This window comes from Dermacentor variabilis, chromosome 10 (assembly GCF_050947875.1).
Source record: "Dermacentor variabilis isolate Ectoservices chromosome 10, ASM5094787v1, whole genome shotgun sequence".
Lineage (NCBI taxonomy): Eukaryota > Metazoa > Arthropoda > Arachnida > Ixodida > Ixodidae > Dermacentor > Dermacentor variabilis.
In genome coordinates, this window is record NC_134577.1 from 50,646,099 (window position 1) to 50,664,184 (window position 18,086).

General features: G+C 45.2%; 1 protein-coding gene across 1 annotated transcript in view; it reads right to left on the reverse strand.

Annotated features, from left to right (window-relative positions):
• Positions 1-1,067: 1,067 nt before the first annotated feature.
• Positions 1,068-18,086, reverse strand: part of LOC142560524 (E3 ubiquitin-protein ligase rfwd3.S-like) — a 59,240-nt gene continuing 42,221 nt past the window's right edge. Inside the window, exons 12-14 of the mRNA XM_075672693.1 lie at positions 13,381-13,472; positions 11,361-11,534; positions 1,068-3,489 (exon numbers count right to left, since the gene is read on the reverse strand). Coding sequence (XP_075528808.1) covers positions 3,328-3,489; positions 11,361-11,534; positions 13,381-13,472 — 428 coding nt within the window. The 3' untranslated portion in view covers positions 1,068-3,327. The remainder of the gene's footprint in view (positions 3,490-11,360; positions 11,535-13,380; positions 13,473-18,086) is intronic.

Below are 18,086 nucleotides of genomic sequence, written 5' to 3' on the forward strand. Positions count from 1 at the left end.
TTTTTAGTGCTGTTAATGGCATTCGAAGTACTGCATCTCGTAGACTATGGCAGCCTAACTTAGACGGTTTCACGCGTGCGATAGCAGCAGTGGGAGTGTAGCCCCAAGAAACTTCCAGTCAAGTGCCTTATTAGTTGACTACACCACAACCAAAAATGTGCTTTTAATTAGTTTCAATGTACAGAAAGCCTTATTTTACGTTTTCAGATAAAAGAAATATGCATAATGCCTCAAGACTAATAATTCTTCTATAGCTTACGGCAAACGTGATAGGATAGTTGTGGTTATGTACAGGAATAATGCACTCCTGCTACTCATCGCCTTCTTTTTGCCCGCGATATTTAGCGGGCTACATCAGTGGGCAAAACCTGAAGCCATCCAGGGCCTATGTTTGTAAACAGAAAAAGGGTCTATAGCATCTAAAATCTGCTAGAGCCTAACAAAGAGTGGGCGAAAAGCTACTGTTGCTCCTATAGCTGAAACAACATGCAGGCTGGATTCGTTTGGATTGCAGGAATGTTCAATAACTATCATGGTGGGTTGTCACTATTTTAATTTTGATATTTTACTTGAATCTGAAGCATTTCCAGAATAAAAGTGTACGTCGGAATCTAGTAAATACGGCAACAATCATCCTTTCAAGACAGTGGCCAGTGCACTATAATGATTGCAGCAAGTTTAGCTGTGCTGGTCCTGTACAAGCTTTACTAGCTCAAGCAAGATTACTTAAACGCGCGCGCCAGTAATGTGCAAATTCACAGCATTTCCTTGACAAAATTGCTTCTCAGTTTTATTTGCTGCTGCATTTGGCAGCTTGACCAATGTATCGATACGTATTCCCAAGAGAATGCAAAGACCATAACAGTAATGCTTCACTTGAGCCTATCTCTGGAGTGGGTGTTATTGTATACCACAGAGGAAGGAAACAAACCTTTACGACTGCTTGTTACAACTGCAGTACAAGCATGGACATGCAAACTTCTATGCAATAGTCCAAAATAAAGCTCACATGTGCTTAGTAGACATACTCTTAGTGCATACTCTTAGTAAAATGACACAACACTTAATAAAAACTCACGCACAAAGCATTTATTGATTCACACCAGGGTGCTCGCCAACTATTGTACGCATATGCACACACAACAGCAACACCTTCAAACACTTGTTTAAAATTGTCACTATTAGATGCTTTGCAGAAGCACCATCGTGTTTTGTTACCCCCCCTCCCCTCCTTCCTCCCTCAAACCTGGGACACAGGTGAGCACACACCTTATATATTATGTACACTTCTAAACCTCCCAAAGGAGGCAGACACCTCCAATAACCCAGAAGTTGAGTCACCAAAGCCGTCTCTCCAGCGTATTAAAGGGGGTATGGCTTTGGCTTGTCACTGTGCAGAATTAAGAATTGAGATGAAATAGACATGCAAAAGAATAAATGAAAACGAACAAGAACCACTCTGACACATTACAGTTGTGTGACATGGCATGTTGGACTCCATTCCCATGACAGCTGGCTTCACCTGGAAAGTGCACTGACAGTGTTGTTCAATTGACTGCTCAATGCCAAATCAAGCTAATCAACTTGCATGTTGAAGAGAACTGAAAATAGTGGATGAAATGCCGAGCGTAAATAACATTCACGGAAACAAGCAGTCACACCTGACCTGCCACAAGGTGCTCGTCACAGATGCTTGTTAACTTCAGCTGATGTCGTCTACACATCTTAAAATAGGAGCGCTAAGAGGAAAGTTCAGAAAGAATATATTTAGATACCATATTTTCTGTAAAGATACCGATCCTGTTTGAAGCCAACTTGATGCAAGCTATGAAAAAGATTGTGTGCACTCAGGTTTACAAAAAAATTTTTAAGGCTGACTCTACTTTCAGATCAGGCAAGAAAACACTTCAAGCTGTGTAACAGACATTGCTGGTTATAGACAACCATTTCAAGTGTGCTCCAAAGAAAACAAATCGCAGCCATCTAGAGGAAGGTATTGTGCTGAGTGCAAGGTGCTTTTTACAACGCTGTCCAACTTTATGACGCTGAAGTGCAAAGTGATGGCACATTCACGTTTCACTCGCAACGTCACTTAACCTGCCGCAGCTTCCCTAACAGCTTCCTGGTTTATCTTTTGGCACAAGTAACAGCTGTGGGCGGTCCTCAGTACATAAGCCAACATTGTACAATATTTTGCAGAGGTAATATACAAATAACCTGTACAACATGATTTCCTAGCCCACGTGGCAGGTCTAGGTGCCTCAATCTATGTCATGGCATTAGGTGCTTTGGGTAAACCACAACACATCAAAATATATGAGACTTGCACTTATTGATCACAAAGGAGTAAATACTTGTGATATGCATGCAGCCATGTTTCAAATGAATTGCGAGACGTGCGCTTACCGTTTATGCATGGGTACATTTTTATGACACTCATCCCGCCATGATTCAATGTTTGGCAAAACATGACCATTGACTCAGCCGCCAATACCCCCCAGGTATCTTTGCCGCATCTAACAGCTGTGTCAGAGCCTCACGTCAAGAACTGCTCAAAACTGAAGCTTTAAAGGGAACCTAAAGTAGGTTGGTATGCAAACAACAGTATCCAGTTGACAAAGTTGAGGCATCCCACAATAAATATGATACATGCACAGCATTTAAATTTATATAATTGGAAAAGCAAGACAATCTCTCATTAGTAGAGCTAACTTCAGACAACAGTGCCTGGTCTACCCCATGGAACCATGCGATGTAGCCCTGTACAATGTGTCTTGAAGTCGAAAGGAAGTTGGTGCTTTTAAAAGGCACAGAAGTTTTAGTCATTCACTTACTGCACATGCACTCTAATCCAGAGCATGCCAATGTTCAGCTGGGGGGAGTGGGGGGGGGGAGCGGGGGTGCTGTGACAATGAAACACTTGACAGTGCTATGTAGGGCCCCTTTATCACACATATCGTAAGTGCAGCATGTGACATATTCACATTGCAGCCACAGGCTGCCATACGAGGGCCATGTGGTGGTTCTGTGCCCAGTGTGTCAAGTCCAACACGTTAACGATGGCTGAACGTCCAACAAGTGATGAGCTTTCCTCTGAGCTAAACAACTGTCCTGTACAAGAAATAGATTATGACATGCAATAGCAGTCTCTAGTCGCAGACCCCTGAGAGCATAATTTCAAAGTCCCTTTTCTATGTACAGATTTGACGACGAGGCAGAACAGTTGCAGCCAGACCCCAATTTGCTTGACGCCATACAAAGAGGTCCACTTTGCAGAGCCCGACGTTGTTCGGTGAGAGTTTGATGCTGCCCTTCGACATATGACACTTAGTTGACACCATGCTTCCAAGAATATAGTGACAGGGTGTTCTTGGCGAGTGCTGCCAGACCCCAGCCGAGGGGAGTTGTCACAGGGCACACATCCAGCACAGGGTTGGTGACTGGCAGCTGGTGAATGCGCTTGCCCGACGAAGCATCCCACACAAGAACCTGCGCAGATAGGGCAACCTGTGCTTTCTTTTCCTTTCACTGTAGCTTAAAAGAACACTAGAGGCCAAGAATGAGGTCGTACAGCACCAACATCAATGTCACAAGGTATGAGAAAAGGAGGAGAAAGCACTGACTCACAACTCAATTCAGAAACATACATGTGCCAAAAGTGGTCAATTGGCAGTCGACGGCACTGACAGCTGCCTTCACCAGCGGCCGTCGGCACAGTCACCTTGTGTTTCGGAGGGTTGACACGGAGAAGGGAGAGAAGCGCACGAGGCTGCCAATATGGTGTGCGCGGCGCGCGCGGAACACAGGCAAGTGCGGAAGCTTGAGTTTCCTTTTACAGTGGAGCTGTTAGAACCTCGCTGGGTTTCTCTTTGCGTCCGCAGCTTCACCGAGCTGGGGCAAAGAGAGCTGAGAGAGAGTGGACGCATAGTATAAAAATAACATCGTGCAGCATAGAGACGCGGCAAGGGTGGGTGGAGCTTAGCAGGGGAGAAGGAGCAGCGCGCATGTGAGCGAGGAATGCGGCCAGGATGCATGCCCTCTCCTGTGGCGCGCGAGGCAGGGGGGTCAGGTGATGAAGGAGGGGCATTCTTTTCCGGCGGCTGCTAGGGTGCCTCGATGTCCTCCTCGCCCGCTGCTCCGTACAGAGTGGAGACAACCGTGGCGTCTACTGCGGTGTTGGCCACACGAATCACGGACGCTGTAGTAGACGTCTTTGGCGGACACCGTAGCGATGCATTGCCGGCACTCGTGTTTGTGTGGTTCGGCACTACTTCACTGGCCTTCCCCCAGCTCCACTGGTCTCTGGTGTTTGCAATAGCAGAGTCACGTATAAATTCTTTTTCTTTGCAGAGATTTCATGTTCCTTTTCCTTTTGAAAGATCCAGTAGCCAAATTTATTTGTTATAATGAATAAAACGGCATATGAACATTATAATAATCTATTTACTTTAGCATAGAACACACAAACGTTCATGGTGCCACAGCTACTCTATGTTACAGTCAACATCCGAAAAATTCGGCAGTCCAAAAAAATGAATGCATGCCTTTTACTGCCCCCCTGATATACATTATTACAGCAACTATGCATGCTAGCGGTATGAGCCTTTGCATAGAAGATGAAGATGTGCAGGAACCTGGGGAGGGGACACAGACAAGGTGGATGCCTGCTTTGATGCAACAACAACAACAACAACGTGGACGCCCATTCCACAGCAAAGCTTTAAGTGTATTTTGTTCTTTTAACTAGGAACGCTACATTATTTTGGCACAGCCGGCAACTGACTCCAACATGTGGGTGGCATTTTCCTTGAGGAGACCTCCACAGAGGTCTTTCTTAGGTACCAAGCTGAAAATAAACCAGCGGTGGAACTACCTCGTGAACTCAACTCGGCAGAACTCGTGAAACTGGTTTTGCAGAAGGCTTCCGTGGACACTGCTGAACTATGTTGGATGGGTGCTGTGAAAGTGAACTTTCGTCTGGTGACCTACAACGAACTAGTTCTTCAATCGATGTGTTGAAAGGACTCTGGATCACGGACTTCAATGGAAGAGGTGAGCCTCATTTTGAAAGCTCTTCAGGTACAGCAGGAACAGATTATGCAACAGAACCAACTGGTTACATCGCCTTATAAGCTCTCTAAATTCTGAGAAGCCGGTGACTAAATTTGTAGAACCCGATACGTTTGGCGACATGTGTTAAAGTCTGGAAAGTTGGCTTGAATTCCATGAATATGCTGCTGGAAAGAACAACTAGCGCTCTGATGAGGACAAGATTGCTAACATGCGCAGTTATTTGAGAGGTGTTGAATGCAAGTGGTACAATCTGCACAATATTGAAGACGATGACAACTCTTGGAACCAATGGAAAGAAAAATTCTTGATGACATTCCGAAACAACCCAGTACAAAGGTGGGATTCCACGCCTAATTTCAAATTCAAGCAGGGGTCCCTCGTCGAGTATTTCTTTGAGAGACAGCACCTTTTAAAGCTGGCCAAGCCTATGCTTTCATCTTCTGCCGTGATAGCCCTAATAATGCACGGACTGCACGCTGAAGTTCTGAAGCAAGTGCGAGTATGATCACTTAAAGCTATAGACAGGCTCCTGGAGTGCCTTCAGGATGTGCCATCTACTTCAGAAGAAAAAATTACTAACTCGAGCAGTTGCTTCAGACAGACCGGCACGGATTAGTCAAGCCATAATCAGCGAGAACTAAGCCACATTGCAGGCAACACAGAGAACTTCGGTTTGTGCGCTCCCAGAGGTTGAGTGAATAATGTCAGTGATGATGCTCAAGAGTTTCCAATGAAAAAAAACTAATAATCAAGGGTGATCAGTCCGACCTGATGACCACAACTGAGAAACTTGCTTTAACCTACATCACATTCCTGTCAAAGTGGAAAACAGACACATGATGGCTTTGGTTGACAGCGGTGCTTCTGTATATATAATAAATGCCAAGCTGGTGGATGCAAGTCACCTGCGTAGTGAAAGAGTGCTATGGGTACAAGGTTATGATGCAAAAGTGACATTGCATAATCAGTGGGCATCAGTAAACATAGAGTTCCAAGGTCATGAAATAAAGAGTGAAGTATTGGCGATAAAGGGTGTGACATATGACTTCCTGCTATCCAGACCAGACACAAAGAAACTGAACATCAACTTATACAGGGACGATGCGGTTTTAGTTGAAGCACTACCAAGGGATGAGACACAGCACGGTGACAAGATAACCTACGAGTTGTCAAGTGCGCGGAGGATATTGCAATGACCTACCCTGAACTTGTATGCATAGGAAGCCATCCGGAAGCGACGAAGTCACACAATGTGCCTTTTAAGCTAACTGACAAGACCATCATCCGCAAATCACCTTATAACGTGTCAAGAGAGTGAAAGATAAGGTTGAAGAAACAATTGGAGGAGATGCTAGACGCCGACATAATCCAACCTTCGGTGTCGCGCTTTGCCTCTCCCATAACAATTGTGCCAAAGGAAAATGGAACTTTCAGACTGTGCACAGACTACAGGGTTCTGAATCATCAGACAGAATTCATACCATTTCCCATGCCAAAGATAGACACAATCATAGATGAGACAGGTGGTTGCCGAAAAATTCACGTATTGACTTGTGCAAAGGTTTCCGGCAGATCTTGCTAATTGAAGAAACAAAAATGTCCACTGCTTTTATCACGCCCTTCAATTGGTATGAGTATACCTGCTTCCTTTAAGCTGGAAGAACTCGTCAGCATGGTTCCAGAAGACCATGAATAAAGTCCCGAAGCCTTTCCAAGGTGTCTCTTGCAACATGTACATAGATGATATCGTCTTCTCCAAAACTGTCTCAGGTATTAAATGCCTTGAGCTTGGCATACCTCAAAGTCAATATTAAGATAAGTGCATTCTTTCAAAAAAAAGTTGTGTTTCTTGGAAGCGTTGTTGACGGGACCACTAAAAGTACAGAACAAGATTTTGTTGACAGGATCTCCCAACTGGTAAAACCATACGACGTCCACTCATTTCAGGTGTTTTGGGATTAGCAGGACATTGCGGACCTTTCATAAAAGACTGCCGTCAAAACTAGATGCCTCAGATGACTACAGTCGAACCCGGCTATATCGAACTCGCAAAAAAACGCCTATCAGTTCGATATAGAGCATAATTCGATATAAGCCTGCTAAATAATTGGATGTCATAAAAGCACATACCATTTATAAAATCACTTTATTGATTAAACTAGCTTAGTTTCGCACGAAATAGTCCTGCATTTTCTTCTGCTTTGGCAATTTCGCTGCCTGCGACGCACGCACTTTTCCACATTAAGGAGTCGGAGCAGCTGAGGCCGCAACTTTCCACATTCGCGCAGAAGCACCGAACTAGTGCGAGTGCACCAATCACTTCGGAGGATGTGGGCCAAGGACCGTCGTTGCTTTCCTCATTGTGCCCACTTTCACTTGTGCTCGGTACGCTGTTGGCAATGTAGTCTTCGTTTTCGGGCTCTCCCGTGGTCGCGACACCATCATTTGCGCTCACAAACTCGTCCACTGTTGATTCGTCAAAAGCTTCCGGAAATTCTGAGAGCTCGCTCCGAACTTCGGAAACATCAGCAACGGCTTCTTCGCATTCATCAGGATTCAGTCATCACTGAGCACGCGAAAGTCGGCACGGCTGAAGCAATTTCAGATTAACCACTCGTACACGGCCATGCGTACGAGTCGGGCGCCACGGGCACCAGGTCGCGAGTTTGGACGCTTTAGCCCTAATCTCCCCCTTATTCTTCAAGATCGTGCCGAGAGTGCTCCTCGGAATCTTGTGCTCTGCGGGGACATACGACTTCTCACCGCGTTCGACACGATTTATGATTGCGAGCTTCACGACGAAAGGCAAATTCTTCCGCTTCATCACGGCAACACTGCGGGAGAAGGCCTACAATGCGCACACAAAAACAGCGAGACAAGTCGCACTTTCGCCATCTTGCATGATGAGGGCACAAGAGCATCTGATTGGCTGTCTGAGCAAGCGCTGTGGGCGGGCCAGGATCATATTTTGCAAGGGGGGTGCCGACGGCTCGTCCGAAGCAGCGCGGTCGGGCGCGGTCACGGTAGGGAGAGCGGTTGGATGGAGCCGCGCAGCCGGGTTTTCTCCGCCACCGCGAGGGAAAGCCAACTTTCGGGGGCACTTGCCGCCGCTTGACGTTCGATATAGCAAGTGTCGCTGCTATTTTTGTTCGATGTAAGCGTAATTTTTGCGATATATACTCATTGTAACTATATCGTGTCCAGAAATTGTTCGATATATAGAATAATTCGATGTAAACGGGTTCGATATAGTCGGGTTCGACTGTAATGCAGAAAGAAGTTCCATTTGAGTGGAATGACAAATGTGAGAAAGTCTACCATGATACGGTGCACAGAATCTCTGCTGACCCTATTCTACGTATACCAGATTTTACTTTATCCTTTGAGCTGAATACCGATGCCTCAAACTATGGACAAGTGCAGTTTTGCATCAGAAATGTCCAGAAGCATCAGGCCAAGAAAAGCTACATATAGTAAGTTACTACACCTACACCCTCAAGCTGTCTGAATTTAACTACACCACTACTGAAAAGGAAGATCTTGCAGTCCTTAAAGCAATTCAATATGTACGACGGGGAACTACTTGCAGCAGTTTGACTTCACCATCTCCCACCAACCTGGACTCCTTTTGACTGATGCCAATGCTTTGTCGAGACTGATGACACAATCCACCAAAGAACAAACAGAAGAAATCAATGAAGTAAAATTGTGGGAAGGCACTGAACAAATTATATTTATTGAAGCTCAGCATCAAGTCCCACCAACGCTGGTTTCCAGGGTGCTTTATTTGTACCACAATAGCCAAGAATATGGAGGACACAACAGATTTTGGTGCATCTACAATTTACATGGCCTCACATTAACGAAGTTAATCAATACATTCCTTTATGGCATATTTTTCAAGTCAACAAAGTTAAATATAAGCAACCTACAAATGCCAAACATGCCTTTTTGAAGTTATACACCTGGGTTTTGCCAAGCTAAACAAGAAACAAGGAGTCAGAAAAATACAAGCTTTTCCTTGGCCACAGATGAATGCACCAGGATGGTCGCGGCACGGGCAGGAAAAGAAGATGCAAATAGTGTTATCTCCCCCCTCGAACAGGATATCGTTAGGACAACCAGGACAATCGTATGTGACAACAGTCCAGCATTTAAAAGTGAAAAACTAGCGAGATGGGCTTGAAACCACATTATATATCAGATCAATTTCTGCACTTCATACTATCCAGCGGGAAGTGGCCTAGCACAGCATGCTATATGAGATGTGAAACAATACATCAGAATGTACAAGTTTCCCTGGTGGATGGAAATGCTCTTTAAAAGCAGCTGTAGAACATCACAACTGCTCCTACACCAGTGGCTTGGGGTGCACCCCACAGTTCACTTCTTCAGGAGAAATCCCTATTCTGCAGGCAGATTGTGAGTTGGGGCTCTTACGAAATCTCAAGATCGTCAAGGAGAGGAAATGAAAATCCCAAAAGAAGAGGTACCATAAACGAATGAAAAAAGATTTTCACAAGAGACATCGCTCAGATATCCCAGACATTCAAATCACGAACCTTGTTCTAGTTAAGAAAGGTGCAAGAGATTCCAGTTCCAAATTTTACGGCCCTTGCTCTGTGACAAAGACAGCAACTCAAAAAGAAATGTTGAAGATTGTTTGATACATCGGTGAATGTGCTTCAATTGGACACGTCAAGTATTACCCATGGAGGGCTCGGCAAAAGAAACCTGTAATGGTGTAGCAGTATGAGCCAGTATGAGCCAGTATAAGCGCAGGAATCTGGGGAGGGGAGAAAAGGAGGACGAAGTTGGAACAAACGGAGACAAGATGAACACCTGTTCCACAGCAAAGCTTTAAATCTATTACGTCCTTTTAACAAGGAACGCTACATAATAAGATGTTTATTTTATCGCAGAACAAACAAATGTTCACGGTGCCACAGCTACCCATTGCTACAGTCAACGTCCGATTTTTCTGCGAAAACGTCCAAAAAATTGGGCAGTCCGAAAATATGAATGTATGCCTTTTACTGCCCCCAAGGGCTCAAATCTCTACAGGCACATCCGAAACAGCTCTGAAGGCCTGCCAGTACACTTATTAAGCGTATCGGTGCTCGTAGTATGAGAGGAGACGACGGGTGCACGCATGTGAAGTTAAGGAATGCATACCGTGTTCTGCGACAATTGCCCCTTCCTACTCAGTATGCTTCACCTCGCTACTTCGCGTATGCTTCATTGCACGCAAAACTGCAGTATTGAGGAGAAGCTTACTTTCGGAAACTGGCATAATGCAACATGCCTCGCTTTCCAAGTTTCAAAGCCATTGGCGAAGATTACAAAGGCCATTACAAAGGTGCCATTGCTAACAGAGGTGAACTGCTAAAAGTAGCAAACGTCGAATTAGCTAGGCCTAGCGTTGCCGCGGTGGTGGCTATGGCTGCCAGCGGATCTGCGTGCGAGAGCGCCGGTTCGAGGCAGCGAGATATAGTGGTGGCAGTAGTGGCTTTGACTAATGCCATTTCAGACCTGCGGTCATGGAAAAAAGTCTGAAAAATAGGATGGCGTAGAGCTCTAGCATCAGAGATTTCATACGTTCTTATAAATTGACTCTATGGGGTGCGTACGTGGTGGTGCTGCGAAGCCGCCAGAATTATCAGACATCTCAGAAAAATCGAGCATCCAGAAAATCGGTCGTTGACTGTACATCCAAGTATTGCTAAAATTGGTAATGTTAAAGTGGGTTCAAATGTACTTCTTTCCGTCTAATTAAAATGTTTTGATGTCTGTCACCTCCTAGCTTTTTTTCATGCCACCAGGTTGTAACGGAATTTTCTTGGCACCTGAATATTGAATATAAGCAGGATTAGCTGTGTAACAATTCAGAATTGGGTGCACAACATTCCCAGGCAGTTACCGGGACAGTGTTCTCATGAGATCACCTTTGGGGTTACGATCATTTTTGGGAGACCTCACCTGACTCAGCACCTGACGCATCAGTGTTCCTGGCATCGTGCCAAGCTTGCTATCTTCTTACAGTGCCAGAAACACTGCTGGCCATACACTTCGAGAAGTCCAGTTCAGAGTCACGTGAAACCTTGCAAAAGTAATTGTACTCCCAAAAGTGATCGTATGAGAACACTGCCCCTTGTAACTGGGATAATTAAACTCAATTTGCAATACAGGGACATACTATCCATAGAAAAAAAAAGAAAGTGTGCCGCTCTGTGAATGGTACACAGAGCGCTGGTTCTTGCATGCCAAGTGCAATTACTCCTCTCTACCTGTTTGTACGACTCATCACCAGCTACAGCCCAGAAGTTGGCAGCATCATCAGGGTCAAGGCAGATGCACGATCTGGACAGCTGCACCTGAGTGGGACCTCCATTGAACACATGGACAATGTTGAAGGCACACTGGCTGCCTTCATCTGCCATCGGGAAGAGCATGTTGCATATCTGCACAGAAAGAGTGTTGCCCAGGTTGAACAAAGTGACCGAACTGTTGAAATTTTACAGTAAAAGGATGCTTAGTTTTACTTATCTGCATACATATGCTCTCACTGTGAGGCATTGTAGAAGGGAACACAAGAACTCAACATATAAGAAGTATACACGGTTCAAAGCGGGGAACCAACATAGTTCGCACAGGAGAACAAACATAATTCGAGAAGTCGCACGTCCAACATGCAACATTTAGCACTTGACACAATAGCATTTACAACAGCTTCTTTTTGTTCCAATGCAATGCTCTTTCACAAACACTTCCCATTTGGCTTGCTCAGCTCATACTGTCGAGAAACTAGCAAAACAACACCGTGGTCAAACGCTACAATACGAATGAAGTGTGTCATTTTATTACAACACGGTACGCCTACTATGCGACTGGGACAGTGTTGGGTGACCTCCATGACCTTTAAGGATAGTTTCACTTTCACGAGATTTCGCAAACCTGTCGAAGCATACGGCTTACAGAGCTTGGCCCAGCACCAGAACCACTGTCAGCTGCATACGTGGGCGTGTTTGGCCCATGAAAGTGAAACTATCTGATACACCATTCTCTTGTGGCCCCGCCGCTGCTGTGGCCCCACTCTGTGAGCTTGCGCCGGCTTGACATGGCCGCCTCATTCACACAATCTTTGAGGTCTCGCCTAGCTGCGTCAGCCAGCACAGCGTGCCGCAATGACAGATAGAAGTAGAGGCACTGGGGTTCCATAGCATGCTGATCGCCATTATGACTTAACTGTCACAAATCAGCACTCTTAAGCTGAATTTGAGAGTCAGCGACGAAAGATACGATTTCATGCAGTGTCAACGATATCTTCACATCAGCGGCATGAAGTGAAGCCAGCAACGCTTTCATGTCCACTCCTCCCCCGCGGCAGATGGTGTCGTGGACAGTGGGACGATGCAATTATGACAAGCTCCGGCAGCGGGGAGCAAATGCTTTGTCTGCCTCTCGCTTAAACAGATCTCTGAAACTCAAGATTATGCAATTTCCAGCACTAAACATGCAGGAAGATAGCACACAATGACATGCCATATCAGCTCGCCCACTCTTTGCATGTGAAGCAGGTTACCTTTAATACCGTGCGGCTGGGCTGTGTATGTGCTCAGCCACACTGACAGCCATGCACAGCTACAGACACCCTAAAAAAGGAGATGCACATTAACCTGCCATACCACCCCCTCCTCCCCCCTTTTTTTGTTATAGAATTTCATTATGTTAATGTTTGTTATATTGAGATTTAACTGTACTTACACTGGCTCCCATGGACTGCTGTGGCAGCAACAGTACAATGCATGTTGGTGATGAGTGAGCAAATGATATGTTTAACGTTGAAAAGCTGAGTTAGTTGGCTCTAGTTGAGAGTAAATATCTTTTCTGGCAGAAGACATGGACAAGCAAAGAGAGGAGAACACGATACACAATTAAAAATTTAAGTGAGAACAAGGCAGAAGCAAGTGCAAGATATTTGGTTAGCATTGTTAGAATAAAAAAGAAACATCATTATAATGTATGTAATTGGTGCTACAAACCTGCTGATATGCAGCAGTCCTTGTCTCCTCTACCACTCTACCTGCCTTTTTTTTTGTTTCTTCTTTTCATATAAGCACTGTGATGCCCAAAAATATGACACTGCAAATTTTAGCATACAGTGGTTATGATAACAATGGCCCATGCAACAAAGAATGCCTTAGGATATACAAAGCACCATAAGAGGGAAAAAGAAAATTGGGAGGCCTTTGTCACATCCTGACCACAATTAGAGACCAAATATGAGACAGACAACAGGTCACTCACAGAGTGTGTCATGTAAGGAGTCCTAGCACTTGGTCTGCAGCTCATCAGTAGGTGTCGTGTATTGTGCTCGTAACTGATAGAAATGCAGTTGCCTGTGGGAGAAGAAGACAGAGGGCAATCAATCAATCAATCAATCAATCAATCAATCCAATCAATCAATCAATCAATCAATCAATCAATCAATCAATCAATCAATCAATCAATCAGACAAGTCAATGCAACAACTGCGTAATGAAGGAAATGAAGCAGGTGTTCACATTTTTAGACTTGCAAGTAAGCCTCAATTCACTGACAACAAAGCTGAAAAGCTGCTCCCCCCCCCCTTACTAGCTAATAAACTCAATTGAAACAAACCTGTAATAATAATAATATTTGGGGTTTTACGTGCCAAAACCACTTTCTGATTATGAGGCACGCCGTAGTGGAGGACTCCGGAAATTTTGACCACCTGGGGTTCTTTAACGTGCACCTAAATCTAAGCACACGGGTGTTTTCGCATTTCGCCCCCATCGAAATGCGGCCGCCGTGGCCGGGATTCGATCCCGCGACCTCGTGCTCAGCAGCCCAACACCATAGCCACTGAGCAACCACGGCGGGTTGAAACAAACCTGTGTTAACTGGATTGAGGTTCAGACAGTCAACACTCTACCAACACTCTACATGGCCACAGGCATTGAAGCTAAAGTCACTGCTTGAACAGCATGCCATCACTTCTTTGACATGTTTTCTTGCACAACTAAAAAGAGCTGCATGGTTGAGGCCTTTCAATATGCCTAACCGAAATCTGGAAGCACTGTAAAAGATAGTGTCAGACAATTGCAATCCAAATTTATTGAGCCTTTTTATCAGACAGCTGTTGAAAGCTAGAAATTGAGTCCGGTTTATCCGTCACATTTGTTGATCCATTCTTTCCTTTACACTGACGAGGACGGTGACAGTCTTCGAGAACAACTAAGTGAGCTGGACTTTCAGCAGTGCTCTCGTGAACCGTAGTTTAATTGAACCTCAGTGACGCAGCTTTTGCACAGACACTCTGGTGCCTTTGAGGAAAAAAAAAAGAGACTAGAAGGGAGCATTCCGAGTGGATAAGGTTGAGGAGAATTCTTGCGAGTCCAAGTGAGCCCAGCCTGGCTGAGCAGGATTTTGGCGAGTCCGACTCCGAGTGAGCCCTAAGCAAAAAATATTGTCACGTGGTAGCGACTGTCAAGAATACCGTAGCAAAACTGTGAACTGTGAAACTAACTCTTTATTGGTCGAACCTGCGCCCAGAAAAACAGGCTACACTCAAAGCACAATGATAGCAGTGAATGCAGTCAGCGATCGGCGAAAATCTGATCAGCGGGTCAAGCACGTTCGCTTTTTACACGAGTCATCGAAGGTTCTAGAGTAATTACTGGCGCCCACGTGTCTTTCAGAAAGTGCTACACAATTCATGTTGCGCATACATGCAATCAGATTACACAAGGTTCTGTGACAAGAGACAGCAGATAGAACCACCGATAACATTAGAGAAACTTTCAATACATGCAGGCGCGACCTGCGCTGAGCAATAACACTTGTTAGATGTTGAAACGCGGTCACCCAATAAAGATAAACAAGTACACATATCAATGGCGTGGCAGAAAAAGCGAGTCATTTCCTCTGCAAGGGTAGCGATGTCCTCGTTTGCCAGCTGAATACGGGTTTCCAGCAGAGCTTGGGCTTGCTCTTTGCCAGGATGCTCAAGAAGGTCTGCAGTAAACCGTTGCAGAACAGGTCCCATGTAGTCAGGGTTGATGCTCGGTTCTCAAACCTCATCCTGGCGGCGTCTTCTAAGGCGAAGTACACATCCCGCAGCTTGTCGTCGGAGTTCCAGTTTTTTAATGCAGCGACCCTTTCGTTTGTTTCCAGCCAGTTATGCGGTCTTCAAATGATGATCCACGGAAGGTTGGTGGTGGCTCCCTGGGCTGTTGCAGCACGATGGAGGACGCTGGCACTACCATTGGGGTTGTAGACTTGGCCATGATCTTCTTGGTTTTCTCAGGTAGAAGTCCGCGTTCCGGGGGCAGCTGTTTTAGCCTGTGGTTGCTTGATGGTTTGGGACAACGTTGGTGTTTTCTTTGCGGTCCGGGCTTTGACCAGGGCTAGTTGGGGTTGTTCGGCTCATGAACGGAAAGCACTTCTACCAGATGTCACGTGATAGTGATCGTTACGAACACAGTGAACTGTGACTGGTGAAGCTAACTCTTTAGAACCTGTGCCCAGAAAGACAAGCTATACTCAAGGCCCAACGATAGCAGTGAACACAGTTGGCGATCGTTGAAAATCTGATCAGCGGGCCAAGCACGTCGGCTTTTATAAATGAGTCATCGATGGTTTCAGAGTAATTGCTGGCACCTGCATGCCTTCCAGAAAGTACTTCACAATTCGCGTCGTGCATACATGCAATCAGATTACACAAGGTTCTGTGACAATAGACAGCAGATAAAACTATTGATAGCACTCGAGAAACTCCTGATACGTGCAGGTGTGTCCTGCGCTGAGCGATGACATTTGTTAGATGGTGAAATGCGGCCAACCAACAAAGATGAACAAGTACACATATCAATATCATTTGTGAGCGAGTCTGAGCAAGTTCCATTTATTTCGCCAACCTACGGGGCCAAGTGCAGCAAGTGCAGCAAGAGTGTCAGAATATTTAGCCCAAACTGTCCTTGTTTCAGAAACATCAATGTCCTCATCTCCTTTTACTTTTTTTTTAAAGCAGGAAACTGAGTGAGATGTCAATTGCCAGCTTCTTTCATTGCTAAAGACTAGAAGTATGAAGTTGTAAATTATGTAACACAATGTGAATGCAAGTGCCCTTTCTGACAAAGAAAAACAAAGAAGTGCACTGAAAAAAGAAAGGGATCCAGCACAAAACAGTGCAGTCGCTGTTCACACTGTTGGCATCTCAATGGCCGGTTTTGCCCTGCATCCTCAAGGCCCCTTATTATAGTTTCACTCGAATACTATAAGGGATAACAAGAGTTTTTACAGTCTAAAGGGAATTACACTGATGTAAATGGGAGGCTTGTCTGAATTGTGGTTTACCAGAACCGCAGTAGTTGTTGAAGCTGACATAGTACATATTTTAGCGCCTGCTTCATTGCATACAGCTCAGATACCATGTTGATGACCTTACTCGCTCTTGATGCCAATAAAACGTCTGGTCTGTGGAAGGAACAAAAATACCACAGGAAGAGCTATGTTGCATAGAGGAGCCGTCAGTAAATATGTGCTTCGTAGTGGAGTACTTCACACTCATGTAGGCCAGTGCTGTCTGTAAAATAGCTGCCTGAGGCATGTTCTTCTTGGACTTTATTCCAGGGATGTACTTTCGAATGTGTAGAGGAGACAGCATCCATGGAGGGAACTACAGTGGCATGATCTGTGGCTCCTGTTTGGGAATAGCAAGTCGAATTTTGCCAACAGCGTGCCCAAATCAGGAATTGTTTTGTGTCCTGATATTATTCAAGAAAGGATTCTTGTGTTGGACTATGTGCTTTATATGTATGCAGGTCATTTCCTGGATTCGTAACAGCTTAAGACATACACTAAGCCTCAGCTATGGTCCCTATATAAGATGAACCCTTCGGAAGACTGCGACCAGCATGCAAGCTACTGCTATGTGCCGCTTCCAAGCTTTTCTTATTAGTTGAGGACAGCTGCTGCAGAATAGGAAGTCTATAGTGCAAGAGGCCATCAACATAAGCATTACGAAGCATCACCATTGACCGGCAGTTGCTACCCCACCAGGGTCCAGCAAGAGAACTAATAATCTGGGATGCACCAGGGATTAGCCCTCGTAATATTTTCACTTCCGCTGCCCAGCACAGGTCACAATTGATCAATAGACTGAGGAAGTGTTATAGGGAAGGGCTCGACCACCAAGTATTAGTGGGTAGCCATCCATACGCTTGCGAGTAAAAGCCATAGCAATGCTCTTCTCTGGTGATAAATGTAGCCCGCGTGATGTAAGGTACGATGACATGTTGAAAAGTGCTCGCTGTAGTTACTGCTGAGATACTCAACGAGATCGTGACGCACTCCATATACAGATGTCATCAGTGTACGGCATCATATGTAGCCCAGTTGGTAGGCTCTTTTTCAAGCGAATGAGAGTGGTGTTGAATAGTAAAGGGCTAAGGACTGCCCCTTGCAGAACTCCTTTTTTAACAGCATAGCAAGATGTCAGGCCTTCTGAAGTTGCCATGCAAAGCTGCTGTCCTTCAAGATAGTTCAAGAGCCATGTATAAAGGCGTCGTCCAAAGCCTACAGCTTCAAGGGCCCCAAGAACTGAATGATATAAAACAGAATCGATGGCAGCTTTGATGTCAAGGAACATGATGAATGGAATATGCCCAGTAGTTAGATGCTCTTCTACGGAGGAAATCAGGGATATTATATTGTCCAGTGCTGATCTACTCTGCTGAAAGCCACTAATTTCTTTGGGATAGATGCCTCACATTTCAAGGAACTATGTTATTCGCCTATTAATTCATTTTCTATTAGTTTCCCAACCAGGCACGTACCCAGGGAGGGGGGCGCAGGGGGGGCCCGTGCCCCCACCCCCTCGAAATTATTCGGCATATCCCCCCTCCTCCCCGACCACGCCACCACTCCTGACAAACATTCCTAAAGCGCTGCAAAATCAATTTTGAGACTTGACAACTATTCGGCAATCA